Raw genomic sequence first — 15,708 nt, 5'->3', positions numbered from 1 at the left:
GCAGTCAATGGACTCTCTGAATATCCCATCCGAATCCGGAATCCGATTTGAATTATCCATCTACATAATCGGATCAGAAGCGAATCTGTTCCATTTGATCCAATTATGTTTCAAGCCTGATTAAGTTTATAATTAACAAGTTTGTTGTTTATATCAGTGTTTCATACTTAAAATTTATTACTCCAGCGATTATACAACACTGGCAAGGTTGAACCATAATAAAAAGATTATTCAGCCTGATATTTTTTATTTATGGTATATATATATATATACATTTGTTTTATATTTAATTTTATAAATTTATATTAATTTTATATAGATTCGCTGATATTTTATTTGAATTGGGTCCCAATCAAAATATCTAGATACTTAAATGAATCGATCCGTTTACAGCCCTAAAAGTAAAAGGTGATTTTTGCTTATGGAATATTGCAAATTTGTAATCAGTCCTAAACCAGTAAACCATCATGGACGCACCGCCCGTTCTTGACCCGACTTGGACTGAGAAATGGATGAGCTTATGCTAGGCCTTTTGTTCGGGGAACAATGTTTTAAGACTTGGCCTGGACCGGATGGTTGGACCATGAAAATTGGGAACTGGTATTTTTTTAGGTCCCGGTTAAATGACAGTTCTGGCGGGTCGGACGAGCAAATGACCTGATTAACTAGTAAAACCAAGACCCGGAGAGCATTCCGGTTTTTACTCCGGTCCGATTCTTCAAACACTGGTTCGGAATAAACTTAGATCAGTTTTTCGTTGGAGGTCCTAATGGGTTGGGCTTGCCCTGGGCCCCTGACCCATTTACAGAACTTGAACGCTGAAAACGGAAAACCAACATCATCCTTTTCAGCGTTGACCCATATTACAATCAAGTCAACAGATACCAGATCTTCTCTTCTATTGACGAATGATTATCCACGTAATTTGTACGAATCGAACGGTGGAGATCACTCGATGTAGTTAATCCTTTAATTATCATTTTGCATGTGCGCCACGTGTCATCATCATGAATAGAGAAAAAGGAAAAATGATGGTGCGACTGTCGTGGGAACCCAACGGTCACATAAACGGGTAGCAGAGGAGACAAGCACGTGCTGCCTACGTGCGTTCATGCAACCGCAACTGACTTCCCACGATCACGATGAAATCCAAGCACCCGTCCGTACACAGCCCCAACGGTCATGTTGACCGGACATTCTCCAACGGTCATATTTACGGCTATTCTCGCCCGTGTGATCTCCATCGAACGACGGAAGTACAAAATTTCGGAGATCTTCTGGAAAAAGCTTTCCTGGTTCGCCATTTCTTTTCTTTTTCTCTCAGGCTGAGACTGAGAGGGAGGGAATCAATCTCAAAAACAGAAAAACATGACTGACCTCTATGGAAGTGGATGAGAGAAGGAAGAACATGAGCCTATCATAAAAAGGTCGTTCAGCTACGGTTCATGTTCTTTCGGGTGGTTTTCTCAGTTGGGTGATGATCAGTTTCTCTGCATGTTTGAAGGGCTTTTAAATCTGAGTCTTCTGGGCTTGAATTAAGATACAGGATCAGCAGGAATGGAGCCATTACTGTTTCCAGTTGCTGATCTGGGTCTTAAAGTTATGGGAGATCTCAGCTGCAAATTTATGCATGTAACTCTTAGCATTTTCTTGCATGGTGTTAGTGCCATTGGGCAGAAGGATCACGGGTTTTTGCAATGAGATTTCCGGCAAAATTTGGAATCCGATGACGGTTTTCCGGTAGGTATAATAGATTTTGTCTTATATCATATATTCTTTAATTCTTTTGGGGTGTTACAGCTTCCCTTGAATCGTATTCTTTGTTTTCTGAAAACAGACATTCATTCAAATTTGTGAAATATTAGAAGATTCTTATTCTGATTTCTTGCAACAAAAATTTCCATCGGATTCCTCTTTTGCATTTCTTTTCGTTTCTCTTTCTTGAAAAAATTCACATCCACACACACATTCTCTCTCTCTCTCTCTCTAGTTCCCTGAAAACTGCTTTCCAGTTTTTAATCGGAGTTCATGATTTTATAAAACAAAAAAGGCATAATTTGCGCATGGTCTGGAAAAATAGAATCAGGGAAGGAGAAGAGAAAACAGGGAAAAAAGGGGTGATTGAATTGAATTTTAACATAAAACTCAGAAAAATAGAAAATTGGAAGGATATAGAGAATGTTGGCTGGGTGTTCTACATTGCTGTCGCCAAGGCATAGATTGAGGAGTGAAGCATCTGCGCAGTTTCAAGCTTGCCATTTCCCGTTGCCTTCCATGAGTACACAGAGATTGGAGTTGCCGTGTAGTTTCTCACGGAAGGATGCACAGCGGTCGCAGCCCATAAGACCCGTCAGCCTTTCGGTGGAAAAACAGGTCGAAGCAAAGGGTAGTTGTTCTCTTAAACAGAAACTTCGTCTCCCTCCTTCCATTACCACTGCTCAAACGTCATACTGGGAAGGAAGGAGAGAGGTTGAAGATCGATTTTGGGAGAAGGGGAAGAGCTTGAAGCGGTTTGCCGAGCAGAGTTCATCAGATGAAGTGTGCGTAAGCAGAGCCAAGAGAAAGAAGAGTAGCAGTAGTACCACCTCGCCAGATGATTCTTCAGAAGGCGAGAGGTTGAGCGTAAGTCAGTTGGGCAGAGACCATTTTTGGTTTCAGCAGACTGTTGGGGTCCCCCAGTCAATCCTGGGAATTACAGGCCTCGACCCTCCTTCGATTCCTTTCCCTGTTTCTTCTTCTGAAGAGGAAGAAAAAGTCTGCTTTGTGCCTAGTGAAGTGATAGTTTGTCCAACTCTTCCCTTGTCCAACAACAATCCTTGGGTCGAGCCCGTTGTGACTGAGATTACAGATAAAGGTGACAGGGATGTGGAGGCTAGCCAAGAGCCTAAAGAGGCAAGCTCAGGATCAAGTTCATCAGAAAGTGATAGTTTGTCTCTAAGGCTAAACGAGAACTTTGGAAGGGAATCTGGCAATGGATCTCAACTCCCTTACCCGTCTGAGAGAGCCGGAATGTCAGCCGGCGGCGAGGATGTCCAAGCGGAGCATCAAGGATTCGAGCTTGTGAGCTCACTGGTGGCCTGTGTGGAATCAATCGGCTCAAAGAGCATTGCTGCCATCAACCATTTTCTGGCAAGACTCGGAGAGCTCGCTTCACCAGAGGGCACGTCCATTCACCGTGTCGCTGCCTACTTCACAGAAGCTTTAGCTCTGCGCGTAGGAAGGCTCTGGCCCCATATTTTCCACATCGCCGTCCCTCGGGAGCTTGGTCGGTCCGAAGACGACATGGGTACTGCACTGAGACTTCTAAACCATGTCAGCCCAATTCCGAAGTTCCTCCATTTTACATCAAATGAGATGCTGTTGAGGGCATTTGAAGGAAAAGACAGGGTCCATATCATAGATTTCGACATAAAGCAAGGTCTACAATGGCCTAGTCTGTTTCAGAGTCTAGCATCTAGGCCTAATCCTCCGAGCCATGTGAGAATCACAGGCATAGGTGAGTCGAAGCAAGAGCTGCTGGAAACAGGCGATAGACTGGCGGGATTCGCCGATGCCTTGAGCCTTCCTTTTGAGTTCCATGCAGTTGTCGACAGGTTGGAGGACGTGAGACTGTGGATGCTTCATGTGAAGGAGAAGGAAAGTGTAGCCGTGAATTGCATTCTCCAACTACACAAGATGCTTTACGACGAGAACGGTGGGGCCTTGAGGGATCTACTGGGTCTGATACGGAGTACTAACCCCACAGTCGTTGTGATGGGAGAGCAGGAAGCCATGCACAATGAAGCCAGTCTGGAAGCGAGGGTCTGTAATTCTCTGCGCTACTACTCCGCCATCTTTGATTCGATTGATTCTTCTCTGCCATTAGATAGCCTGGTTAGGATCAAAGTAGAGGAGATGTATGCCAGGGAGATCAGAAACATAGTTGCTTGTGAAGGAAATGACAGGTTGGAGAGGCACGAGAGCTTCGCGAGGTGGAGGGGATTCATGGAACATGGGGGGTTTCGATATGTGGGGATTGGAGAAAGAGAGCTGCTTCAGAGCCGAATGCTGTTGAAGATGTACGCCGGTGAGAAGTACAGCGTTGAGAAGCAAGGGGAAGAAGGAGCTGGGCTTACTCTCAGGTGGTTAGAGCAGCCTCTGTACACTGTTTCTGCGTGGGCACCTGTTGATGTTGCAGGAAGCTCCTCTTTACCTCAGGTGCCAAGTTGATTATGGGGAGTCATCTTCATCTTCTTCCATGGATGCCATGCAGAAGGGTAGCATTCCAATTCTTTCTATTTCTAGATAGAGAAAGCTAAATTTTAACTCATTCTTTCATTCTTTCATGCAGTTAGAGTTAGCTCAAACAGCAAACATAGCTTGATACAGAGTTCTTTTGTTCTAAGTTCAAATTCATTACAGTTCCATTTGTTATTTGGAGTCTAGATTGATTTTATTCTTTCATTCTTTTTAGGAGGGAAGGGTTCAGATATTCTTTTATGTATGTTGAAATTCTTTAATAGCAGTGTCAGTTTTTTTCTGCTTTGTTTGGGTGGGGATTATTACTTTTTCCATACCATGTAACTGGGAATTTGATTTTATTATGTATGAAATGATTTCATTGAGTTGTGGTCCTACCATGTATTTGCTTTCTATTGTACATGATTTGGTATTTGTCCTTTTTCAAGCAATCTATTAGTATTTTAATCAATCTCAAGTCCAATATGATGAATAAATAATTATTGTCTATCAAACCAAACACAACCCAAATAAGGAATTGAAGCAGCTATGTCTATTTTGATAGAAAATAAGAAGGAAATAGAATCTCTCTTGTTTTCTATCAAACCAAACACAGCCTTCTTTCTGAAGTTAGGGATGGATCAACGATTCAACTCAAATCTCAACAATCAAGAGCACGTTCTGTGCCCCTTCTGATGATGGGTTTATTGGTTTAGGTTGGAACCTGCCTACCAAAGTTTTTTTCTTACAAACATGTAAACAGATTGGCCACTGCAAACTAGCCTTGAGAAAATATTTTGTAGTTACATCTATTGAACCCAACCCTCTCTCATACTTTTAAAATGACCTCTTCTGCAACAAGTATTCATTGATGACCATTTGAATTTGAACACATCTTTGATCTATCTCCAATGATCCAGTGGTCCACAGGTCCGGGATCTGCTACCAACTCTGTCCCAACAGGCTGAGTCCGGATTTCCTACCCACGAGGACTTTACTCACACTTACACACATGAGATTGCAGCCACACATGGGGAACATCTCATTCTTACATGTTATCATGGGTGGGGAGATGTTCCCAATGCACGGAGGTAGTGTTTTATGCTTAGATTTGTTGTGAGTAGGAGATCTGGAGTCCAACAGGCCACTCCAGTTTCACATTGAGAATACCTCCCTTGTCATTCAGACGGGGTGGGTTGACTTCTCAGGCCATCAATCCCATTCCCATCTAGGGTGTTTGCTCGACCAGGAGTCGGATCAAGTCTCACTGGGTGGATTTCGCCTAAGGAGGAGGAGTCACGTAGTACGAAAAGACGAAGACAGGACTTGGTCCATTAGTCAGACTACAACCCTCCCCAACACTTCTCCTGTTTGGCTGATCCGAACTCGCTGCCATGTGCCCTAACCCCTAATACAGAAAGATTTCTCTATGACAGGTATACACTGGTCACTGGACAAATCAAGTGATAAAGATGAACTTATCCTAACCAATCTGATATCTGAGACAAACCAATCTGATAGATAGTGTTGGGCGTTGGGCTGCACTGATGTATTGTCTCTCTTATACCTCATTATGATAACCCTTGAGTCCTTACAAATGGGGACCTATGATCTTCATGGGTTTGACAATGTGAACACCTTTCAAGCCCACTTTTGATGATGGCATGTCCCCCCTCATCCACAATTGAAGACGAAGACCAAACAAAGATGAATTTACTAATTGCGCTACTAAGAGCACACATCTCATTGGTATTGGCTTGCTATTTTTAACAGATAGTGGGCCACCATGGGCCAATGATAAAGGACTTCATAGGGCCTCTTTGTATGGGCCGTATTAGCCTCACTCAATGGGCTTGAAAAAGGATAGGATAACAGTGAAAATGTAGAAGCAGAGTTTCAGTTCTTTTCACGTGAAAGAGGTTGCTGACACTTGACAATGACAAGCAGCTGCATGGGATTCCATGGAAGAAAGAGAGTAGCAACCCAGTAAGCAACATAGCCAAATTAAGCAACCTCTTGGTGGGTTACTAAAAGAAATCTCAGTCTCTCCTCTCTGGAGTTTGGAGCCGCTAACGAGTAATGGCACCACGAATGCTAGTGGATTCTCTTGTCAGCAGCCAAGAGAAACAGAGAATTCAAAAACCCATCAACGATCCCAGGGTAACAGAAAGCTTGCAATTTCGAACTAGAATTACGGTGACCTGATCATTAATTTCTTGGGTAGCCGGCCCAAAGGCTCAACTCGTCGATTTCCTTCTTCTTTGTTGTAGTTTTTTGTCTGCAGTCCTCTCATGAAGTAGTGAGTGAGTTGTTCTGATTGGTACATTTTATAAAAGAAAAGAGAGAAAAATGAGCGAATAGTGGGCCAAGAGAAATGAATCTGGATGGCAAATGTGACCCCAGCACGGTACCACCTACCACCATTCATGGCCTCATGTGCTTGTTTCAATGGGGATCCATGCCCATATGACAGCTGTTCTACTTCTAGAGAGAGAGAGAGAGAGAGATTAATAAAAAAAGGAATGCAGAGCAAAAGCTGAGGGACACATTGAGGAGAGACAAGGAGCCGCATTGGATGGATCCCACAATGAAGGATACACCCTCCTGGTGACTGATAAGGCGCTCACCAGTTGATTGCTTCAGTTTCCAATTGATGTCCAGCTGAGTAGCGCCTGAAATTAACAACGCCCATGGCTCATGGTTGTACCAGTACACATCAGTGACCAGTGAGTGATTCAGTGTCAGCAATTGCATGTGGCTCTAAAATTAATTAAAGGGAAAAAAAAAAGATAGAGAATTGAGTGTTTGATGCAGTCTACAGTGCCAATGTCTTTCTACGTTCTAACTACAAGCTAACTTTCAACTACGTGATCTGTACGGACTATTGCCTGTTTTACTCTTCAGTAGCTGTTTCAGGGATTTTTGAGCTTTGATCTTGCTGTGACATTTGCTAATACGACGTTTCTTGTTTCTTACCTCCATAAAGTATTCTCTCTCCTATCTCTGCATGTGATTGCGTGGCTGACGGGTTGGCATTTTTGTAAAGAAAAACACTTCTTTCACTTTACCCAGATTAAAAAGGATGGTTAAAAAGAAGATTAAATTTGAGTGGGTGGTTGTCGTCAATTTCTCTCTGAGTCATTCCATTCGACAATCGACACATTTCCAAAAGCCCAGTTGGCCCCAACGTTTGCTTCTCGTCGTCAGCACCGCCATCTAACATCATTTTATCAATCATTCAATAGTTTCCTTTGAAATTTGATGGCTCAGAATTGACAGGCGAAGGAGTGAAGTTGGTAAGGATGTCATGCCATCATCTTCACCCTAGAGGTACTCCCTGCTTGCTTTCATCATCTCTGGATTTATTTATTAGTCGGGAATGCCTAAAATGAAGAACCCACTTGAATCTTCTTTTAAAATTCGATTTCTTTTGGTATTTTCATTCTTGTAATCTTTGTCTTTGACATGAATTAGCGTTCTTATTATTCTGTTCCGTGTAATCCGTGTAATCCGTGGCATCTCCATGTGGGTGTGGTGGTTAATTTTAGTCCCAGATTAAGTGTTTGAGGTAAGGATGGTGACAAAGCCATCTCCACCAGTCTGTGGACTTGGTCAGTCTATATGTCTAAGAAGGCAAGGAAACGCGTAGAAACTAATAACCAGTTCAGGAGAAGAAAAATAAAAAAGATTGGGTGCTGATTTGCTATATGGGTTACTTTCCTATGATAATCTTGAATTTTTTTTTTTTTAATTTTGAATCTTTTTTTGCTTATACTTTGAGCTATGGTTGACTGATATTTGACGCTTCTAAGGGAAGACATTAGAAGGTTCTCTCAATCCGGAAATGGAAAAGGTCTCTGACCCTCTGTAATTCTTTTCGGAAGATACAATGGGGAGTCGGCAGGTGGATGTTCATTATGTAAATGCGGCCATCTCTGGCATAATTGAAGAGAATTTCGAAGGATATTATTACCTTGAAAACAGCGGTCTCTCTCTAGAAGAGGTTTTAGATCAGGTGGGCTAGAATTTTGGCAAGCATCATTTATCCATTCGTAGTAGGGCGGGATACATGGTAGTATTATTGATCTTTCTCCAAGTGAAAAGGGTTAATGAAAAATGGATGACTGATTATGGTGCAGGAGACTGTCTACCAGTCACTCCTAACAAATACTAGGAACGACAACGCAAATGCTTCTGCAAGTACTGATTCTGAGCTGAGTCATGATCAAAGGGTTGGGGAAACCTCTCATGCTGACAATGTCGAGTCACAATTACAGATGGATGAAGCTTTAGCTAGAAACTTGCAAGCGTTGGAGGAGCAACGGGTTCCTGGTGCTTTTGTTGCTGAAACTACTGCAACTGAAACCGGTATACAGGAAGAATTCTAAACGGCTGTTTTATGTATTTTGTTGTTCTAGTTTGTGAAACTCAAGAAAACTGTTTTTTTAATTTAACATATTTGTTTTATTTGGTTTCCAAAAGTGTGCTTCTTTTGCTGATGTTTAGACCTGGATTTTGCACTTCCTATTGTTACTGGTTCTAGAGTTTAATGATTAGACTAGATTATAATTGCAACAAATGATACCTTTTTTGTTTGTTGTTTAGGTAGGTAATAAAGAGTATAAATGTATTAATCGCACAAGCATGGTAGGAGAGGAGAATCCCCCATGTAAAAGGGCTTATTGGTTGGTTATCCATACGAATTAATGTACACACCATCTGTGGTAACAAAAATAATGCCATTCGAGTCACTACTTTGCTTCACTCAAAACAGCTGACTCCTAACATCTTGGCTTGAGTTCATAAACTAATGACTTATATTTGAGCCTTCAGTTTGGTTAACAACCTTCTGGTTTTGCTCATGACTGAGGTATGGTCCAATCAATTTTTACCATTACTGAAATTATAGTTTTAGAATTTCTTCTTGTCTTAAGTAAACTAAAGCAGGTGGTTGAGTTGAAACTTGAAACTGTTCAAATTCTACAAACTGCCTGAAAATTTCATATGTTCAGCAATTAGGGAGATAATAATTTTGTTCCTTTTGGACATAAGTCATTAGAAGATGAAATCCCCAAAGTCATCTACTCAGATTGTATAATTTCTTTTATGGAGTTTTATTTCTTAAGATCATATATTAAACTTGAACATTTTTCTTTCTTGCAATAAATTCTCTTTGTTATTGATGAAAACTACTTTTCCTTTTTTTTTGAGAAAAATAACTAAATAAGGTAATAAAAACCAAATAGAGCTACACGAGTTAATATCTCACTCAGTACCTTCCTGTTCTCCAGACAAATAGATGGTAACATTTAGACTACATAATTCCTGTTCTCCATTACTTTTGGGGTAATGGGGTTTGATCCAATAAGGGGATTTTGCAATACTTTGATGAGTAGCTAGTGCTGTTTCTAGGGCATACTTTTGGCGTCTGGCACAACAACATGTGCATATCATTCTTATAAAAAAATTAACAAAAGTACAATTATTCATGAAAAAAAGGGCAAAACCATACTTCTGTCTAGGTCTGTATAGGCTTCGAAGTGGCTTTCATTTTGGGCCATCAACCAGGTTTCCATGGATCCATGGATCCCCATGTGAACCTGGACATTGCCATGGTTCTATAAGTGCATGGCCACAGGCCCAAGCTCAAGATCTCTGAATTGAGCCTGGCACCTAGAGATGGACTCAGCACCTTCACACACTGTTAAAAAGTACAATTATTCATGAAAAAAAGGGCAAAACCATACTTCTGTCTAGGTCTGTATAGGCTTCGAAGTGGCTTTCATTTTGGGCCATCAACCAGGTTTCCATGGATCCATGGATCCCCATGTGAACCTGGACATTGCCATGGTTCTATAATAAGTGCATGGCCACAGGCCCAAGCTCAAGATCTCTGAATTGAGCCTGGCACCTAGAGATGGACTCAGCACCTTCACACACTGTTAAAAAACAGAAATTCTTTGTTGACTCAGTTATTTTTTTTGATCAATATATACAAAGGATGCAAAAAATCTCTTTGATTTCTCAAATACTGAAATTAAACAAGGAAATACTTGCTATTGGAGAATTCTCTCAGGGGTCTATCTAAATATTGAGCATCATCCCAATATTAACCAATCTTAAGAATCCAATCAGAAAAAGATTTGTTTAGTAAAAATCTTTTGCATATAATGTGGGTCCCCTTGCGTTGGGCAGATAAGTGATTGGGCTAGCTGGAACATGCCCAATTTTATGCACTTGAGGCTCAACTCAAAGGCCTCTTCGGCTTGGGTTCACATGGATTTGTGTAAACCTGGTTTCTGGTCCATAATGGAAGCTACTTGAATGTCTTTATAGACTTAGGGAAAAGTATGGTTGTGCTTGATCTTTTCTTAGCTTTCTACCTTGCATCAAAATCTTGCTGTGGTAATGCCATCACAAGAAATATGTCCCCAAATAGATGAAATAAAACAGTTAGGAAATATGTCCTCATAACAGTCATTTGAACACAGTCCTCATCTCAGTTTTCTGCAAACTTCAAACTTTTCCTTTGTCTTCAGGTTCTGTTATGCCTGTAACTATATTTATTTTTATAAACAAACCTATAAATTATAATACAGTTTTAGCTGTGTCCTGTGAAATGTTGTTGAATGACATTTTTAGGTGTCACAATTCCTTCACTTGGCTTGTTCTTCTTGCCATTTACCTTGGTCTTTTGTATTTTTCCCTAAATGAGGTTAAACTCTACTTTGACGATTGCTCATAGGGAATATGAGCCATCAGGCTTTAGGGGTTTTTGCACCCTGTTCATGATAATTGCATATTTATTGGGCTGCCATTTTTCTTAAATACTGTAGCCATTCTCTTCCAGCATCTTCGAAATGTTAAGGAGCAGAGTTTGTAATAGGTTGATTCTCAAGGGCTTGTGGAGGTTTCTTTTGTACTTGACTCAACTATGCCTTAACAGAACTCTTGCCATTAGCTCAACCTATCCTATTCTTTCTGCTTTATAAGATTATAAGTTGTCAAGTCTTCCTCACTACCTCAATACATGATATAGTTGCCAAAGTATTCAAATGGCAAAAGAGGAATATTACATTGCATAAATAATTTAAAATATATTAAGACAAGAAAGTTAAACCCAAGAGCTGGAAGTCATAGTGTTGACTCTGTAGTGGTTACATCCTTTTTCATAATATCATGTTCATCAGTGGTGCTAAGTGACGGAATTTTTTTCTAACTTTATCTGTAGCATCACCATGACTACAAGAAGTGCTGTGCCAAGTACCAAGTCTATACACAACTAAACATGTTAGTTTTTAGCTGTTTTGGTAACACTGCATTTAGGCATCCCCTTGCCCTCTTAGAAACTTCAAACTTCAAGCTTCCCCATGTTAGTGTTTACCTACTTTGGTCTTTTTCTCCCCCTCTTTTGTGCTCTTGAGTTCCAACTGATCCTTTTGGTCAATCACCTTTTTGTTCTTCTTGTCAACATTATTTGTTGATTGTCAAAAAAAAAAAAAAATTGATGCTGAAATATACACCTCAACAATTCAAACACTCATGAGATTGGTTGTTACTTAGCTTTAAATACTTATGAGGTACTTTCTCTGCAAGAATTTTCTTATCTATACCAGAAACATGGATGCATCAACTATAAAAGATGTCATATTTATTTTAGCTATTGAGAAGATGTGTTTGGTATGTCTCTGCATGTGTGCGTGTGTGTGTGTGTATCTGACTATAAAAATAACAGCTACAATATCTTCTGCAGTCAATGGAGAAGGAACTCCTGAGGCAGCCTCTACTGCACTGGTAATCTATGACATAATTATTACTTCCTTTGCTGTTTGATTATGTTTTCCATGTTCAATATGGCTCACATATCTTAACCAAAAGTTTCCTTGTGCCGAATCACAGGTTGTGAGGCAACATGATATTGATCCAGATAATCTGACATTTGAGGTGAGTTTGTTGATGAATGAGGCATTCCACATAAAACTTGTAGGGTCATAGATAAATCATCAATACCTTATTCTTCCTCCTCACTGTTCTTTTCTATCTTTTATGTGATTGAAATATGCCAGATCTTTCCAAATTGCAGAATTTAGCATATTAAAAGATGAGGTGAAGGCAAGGCACCTTAAAGCTTTAATTGAGCAAGTTTATATCAGTTTTAACGAGGAAATACTGTTGGGCTTCTCCTTATCATGTAAACCAACTTGTATCCATTGCATATTAAAAGATGACGTGAAGGCAAGGCACCTTAAAGTCTTAAATGAGCAAATTTATGTCAGTTCTAATGAGGAAATGCAGTTGGCTTGTCCTTGGAAGGTTATAGTAGCATAAGTTTCAAATTCCAAGGGGTTTAAAATCTGTCATAATCCATTAAACCACCAAACCAGTTCAGTGAAGAATTTCTTGAACTGATCTTGTTATCCTTATTGCCTAAACAAAATTCTTTTAAATTTCTTCCTGTATGATAGAAGTTATCCTTTTGCTGTTTATTCCTGTTTGATATGTATCAATCTATTATTACATTTTTCATGTCTCAGGAATTGGAATTTCTAGAAGAAGCAATTGGCAATGAGAGTAAAGGATTATCAGAAGAGCTTATTAGCTACTTGCCATCATTCAAGTACAAAACAGGCTTTTTCTCAAGAAAAGACAAGCATGAAGAGTAAGGTTCTCCTATATCTTTTCCTTTTCAATGTTATGGAATGTTTATGCTCATTCTGAGGCACATGTAGGTTTGAGTAGATCAACTAGGATTTTCCTTTTCATCATCCAAATGGATCTTATTTATTTTGTAGAGCCTGAGTAAAAGATCAAGGAGCTCACTAGTATGTTAAATGTTACAGATACAAAACCACGAGTTTTCTTCCCAAGAATAAACTCAAATATTAGATTCTTTTCTTTTAATGCATATAACTCTAGTTGGACTGCAAATATATAGAAGATAACAATCATTTTCCATGATTTTTGAGGGTTGTGTATGTTTGTATTTGTCTGTTTTAGTTTCTAGAATTTGGAAACTTGCAGATTTTGACATTATGTTGTGTTTGTTGGTATTTTAAGACAGAAAAGGTCTTTTTCATGATTGTTTGCTTCTTGCAGGTGCGTGATCTGTTGTATGGAATACAAAAACCGAGATAAGTTGACCACTTTGCCATGCCAGCACAACTATCATTCAAAGTGCATCACACAGTGGTTGAAGATGAACAAAGTAATTCACGTTGCTAATGTGTGATAAAACTGTGCCTCTGCCCTCCCCTAATGGAGCAGATGCTGCAGATTTCTTCCAAGTTCCAAGAGGGCATTGGCGCAGAACCATTGTTGTATACTTGTGTTTGCCACTATTATGTTTTCTAATATTTTTTTTTTGTTCTTTGGATGTTCATTATTCATGAAAGGACGTTTTAAGTGAATTCCCTAAGAAACAAAATTTTTCTAAATAGTTTTTAGTAGGCATGCAGATGCATATAGATGTTGAAGTTGAATTGAAACAGAAAATAATTAGGTGTAATTGAACTTGAATTTTAAGACCGTAGAAACTCACAAATGTTTATTCATTAGAACTTAACAAAGGGAAGAAAAAAAAACAAAATATCCAGATATTTTGTATATGCTAAAAGACCTTTCTAGTCCACATAACAAATTAGTTTTGTCCATAAATCCCAAGTTATTAATACAATTGGGCATTACCCTACAAAATGTGCTTAGCATACCATTAATGTGTCCTAAGTTCAAACCATATTCAGGTTAAAAGTTCCTCCAGAAGTTTTATATGAACAAATAAAAAATTTAGACTTCCCTGTGATGGATTTTTGTTTGTAAATTGCTTTCAAAGATGACCTTGTTTGATTTGATTCTTCAGTTGCAATTAAGTTTAATCTTCTGCATCTGGAGTTTTAGGAAGAGGATATATTCCAAAACCCCGTCAAACCCTGTTTCTGTAGCAAAAATAAATGGGCCCCTTGAAAACACAACAGAAGAAACATTATTGTAAATCAAGTATAAATGATAAATTTGATAAAATGACTCCTAAATACAATATAAGCCAAGTGTTTCTATGCACAAGTGAAGTTTTATTTTTAGATTAGACTTTGCAATGCAAATGACTTAATGCAACTAAGGCTTAATCCAAATTGTGCTTTTCAATCTCTTCTGTCCCTTGGTATAAATACAAATATCTACAGTGTAAAACCTTGTTTATTGTATTATTTTGTGTTCCTAAACCTTGTATTTGCACTGTACATATTTGTATTTGTACTCTTTCTTACTCCTTCCAAACTGAGCCTTAGGAAAAGATGGAAATATAATGAGCCTAATATGGACATAGGCATTGGACATGTGACATATGCTGAGGCTTACATATTAAATACGAACTCTGGATTGGCCACCTCTGTGATAATGATATATAGTATTTTGCACTTTGCGTCATCCCAAATGTAATCTTGTTTTGCTTTAGTAAGTTGTATGATGAAATCTCTATTTTTAGAACTTCTATCCATCATGTGAAGGAGTATTCACTAAAAATGGGCCTTAAGTTGTGGATGGTTTTTGTTTTCCCTGCAGGCATGTCCAGTGTGCAAGGACGAAGTATTTGGGTGAAAGCTTACAAAGGGAATGAAGTAACTGTTTAGTTAGTGGTTCCTGGGGATTGAATTTTGTATGGAAAAGAGGTAGGTTATCCTTGTTGTCCAAATTATCTTCCAAGAGATGGACCAGATTATCCAATTGTAGTTCAACATAATGTAAATGGATACAGGTCTTACTTCTTGGGGTGAGTGGGACCTGCTCCAGGAATGATCTGTGCACAGCTCTTGGTTGAAGTGGATATTATCTATGTAGCTTATTGTCTGAAAACATGTTAATTGTGCATCTCTACCTGCTAATGAAGAATCAATATTTTCTTTTTAGTAGTAATTTTTCCCCAATTGTCCTATATAGAGAGAGACCTGTTAAAAGTACTCAGCCAAGCACTCATTAGGTAGTTCAAGAAGTAGGCCACATAATATGTCCACCAAGATTTGTATCTGAGAGATCCAATGTCTGACAACTTGTCTATTCTTAGCTGATCAAGTTTTAGGTAATATGTCAAGTGACGTGCTTGTTTGATCAATGCAAGCTTCAGGTTAGGGCTCATCTGATGATTGAAACCATCCTAACTACCTGTTGTTAGTTCAGATTCATGGCCGATGGATGTTTCCTGTGCCTATACAACATGAATGAAAATTTGGCCAGGTCTGTCCAAACTTCTGGAAGTGATCAATTTGGCAGTACATGCTTAAATGCAGGTAATTTAGGTGTTGTGTGAATCCATTTTGAGGGTTGATAAAGTGTTTTCTGACAAGTTGCAATAGTCTCAGCTTCTTTTTTTAGGCATCCCCTGAATTTCCTCGTGTTATTAATGGAGGGCAACTGTTGGGTGCTGGAAAGTTGGTAAGAAACTCTAAACTGATGAAATTCTCGTTTCCCTTGTGCCCACGGTTCACTTTTGTCCTACCA

General features: G+C 39.3%; 2 protein-coding genes across 5 annotated transcripts; both read left to right on the top strand.

Moving 5' to 3' along the window:
• The first annotated feature begins 1,272 nt into the window (after positions 1–1,272).
• LOC104612714 (GRAS family transcription factor) lies at positions 1,273–4,619 on the top strand. The gene has a single exon (XM_010280256.2). It carries the CDS (start codon positions 2,179–2,181, stop codon positions 4,207–4,209), a length of 2,031 nt encoding a protein of 676 aa, XP_010278558.1. The 5' UTR covers positions 1,273–2,178; the 3' UTR covers positions 4,210–4,619.
• Positions 4,620–7,300: 2,681 nt separating this feature from the next.
• On the top strand, positions 7,301–15,119 carry LOC104612713 (uncharacterized). 4 transcript variants are annotated; one of them, XM_010280254.3, is made up of 8 exons: positions 7,301–7,548; positions 8,036–8,233; positions 8,358–8,586; positions 11,972–12,012; positions 12,118–12,162; positions 12,753–12,877; positions 13,315–13,423; positions 14,776–15,119. In XM_010280254.3, exons 2-8 carry the CDS (start codon positions 8,108–8,110, stop codon positions 14,809–14,811), a joined length of 711 nt encoding a protein of 236 aa, XP_010278556.1. In that variant the 5' UTR covers positions 7,301–7,548; positions 8,036–8,107; the 3' UTR covers positions 14,812–15,119. The 4 variants fall into 4 exon arrangements, with proteins under 4 accessions (XP_010278556.1, XP_010278557.1, XP_088746652.1 ...); XM_010280255.3 differs by having other exon boundaries at positions 7,324–7,548; positions 8,031–8,233; XM_088890526.1 differs by lacking the exon at positions 7,301–7,548 and adding an exon at positions 7,565–7,786.
• Positions 15,120–15,708: the final 589 nt, after the last annotated feature.

Source organism: Nelumbo nucifera, chromosome 6 (assembly GCF_055504915.1).
Source record: "Nelumbo nucifera cultivar China Antique chromosome 6, China Antique-T2T, whole genome shotgun sequence".
Taxonomy (NCBI): Eukaryota; Viridiplantae; Streptophyta; class Magnoliopsida; order Proteales; family Nelumbonaceae; genus Nelumbo; species Nelumbo nucifera.
Note: the sequence above shows the minus strand (reverse complement) of the source record. Positions and strands in the feature narration are given on the sequence as shown.

Coding starts and splice junctions, on each gene's coding strand:
- LOC104612713 (XM_010280254.3), top strand. CDS start 8,108: ATGGGGAGTCGGCAGGTGGATGTTCATTATGTAAATGCGGCCATCTCT. Junction 8,234..8,357: donor TAGAAGAGGTTTTAGATCAG/GTGGGCTAGAAT, acceptor ATTATGGTGCAG/GAGACTGTCTACCAGTCACT. Junction 12,013..12,117: donor AGGCAGCCTCTACTGCACTG/GTAATCTATGAC, acceptor GCCGAATCACAG/GTTGTGAGGCAACATGATAT.
- LOC104612714 (XM_010280256.2), top strand. CDS start 2,179: ATGTTGGCTGGGTGTTCTACATTGCTGTCGCCAAGGCATAGATTGAGG.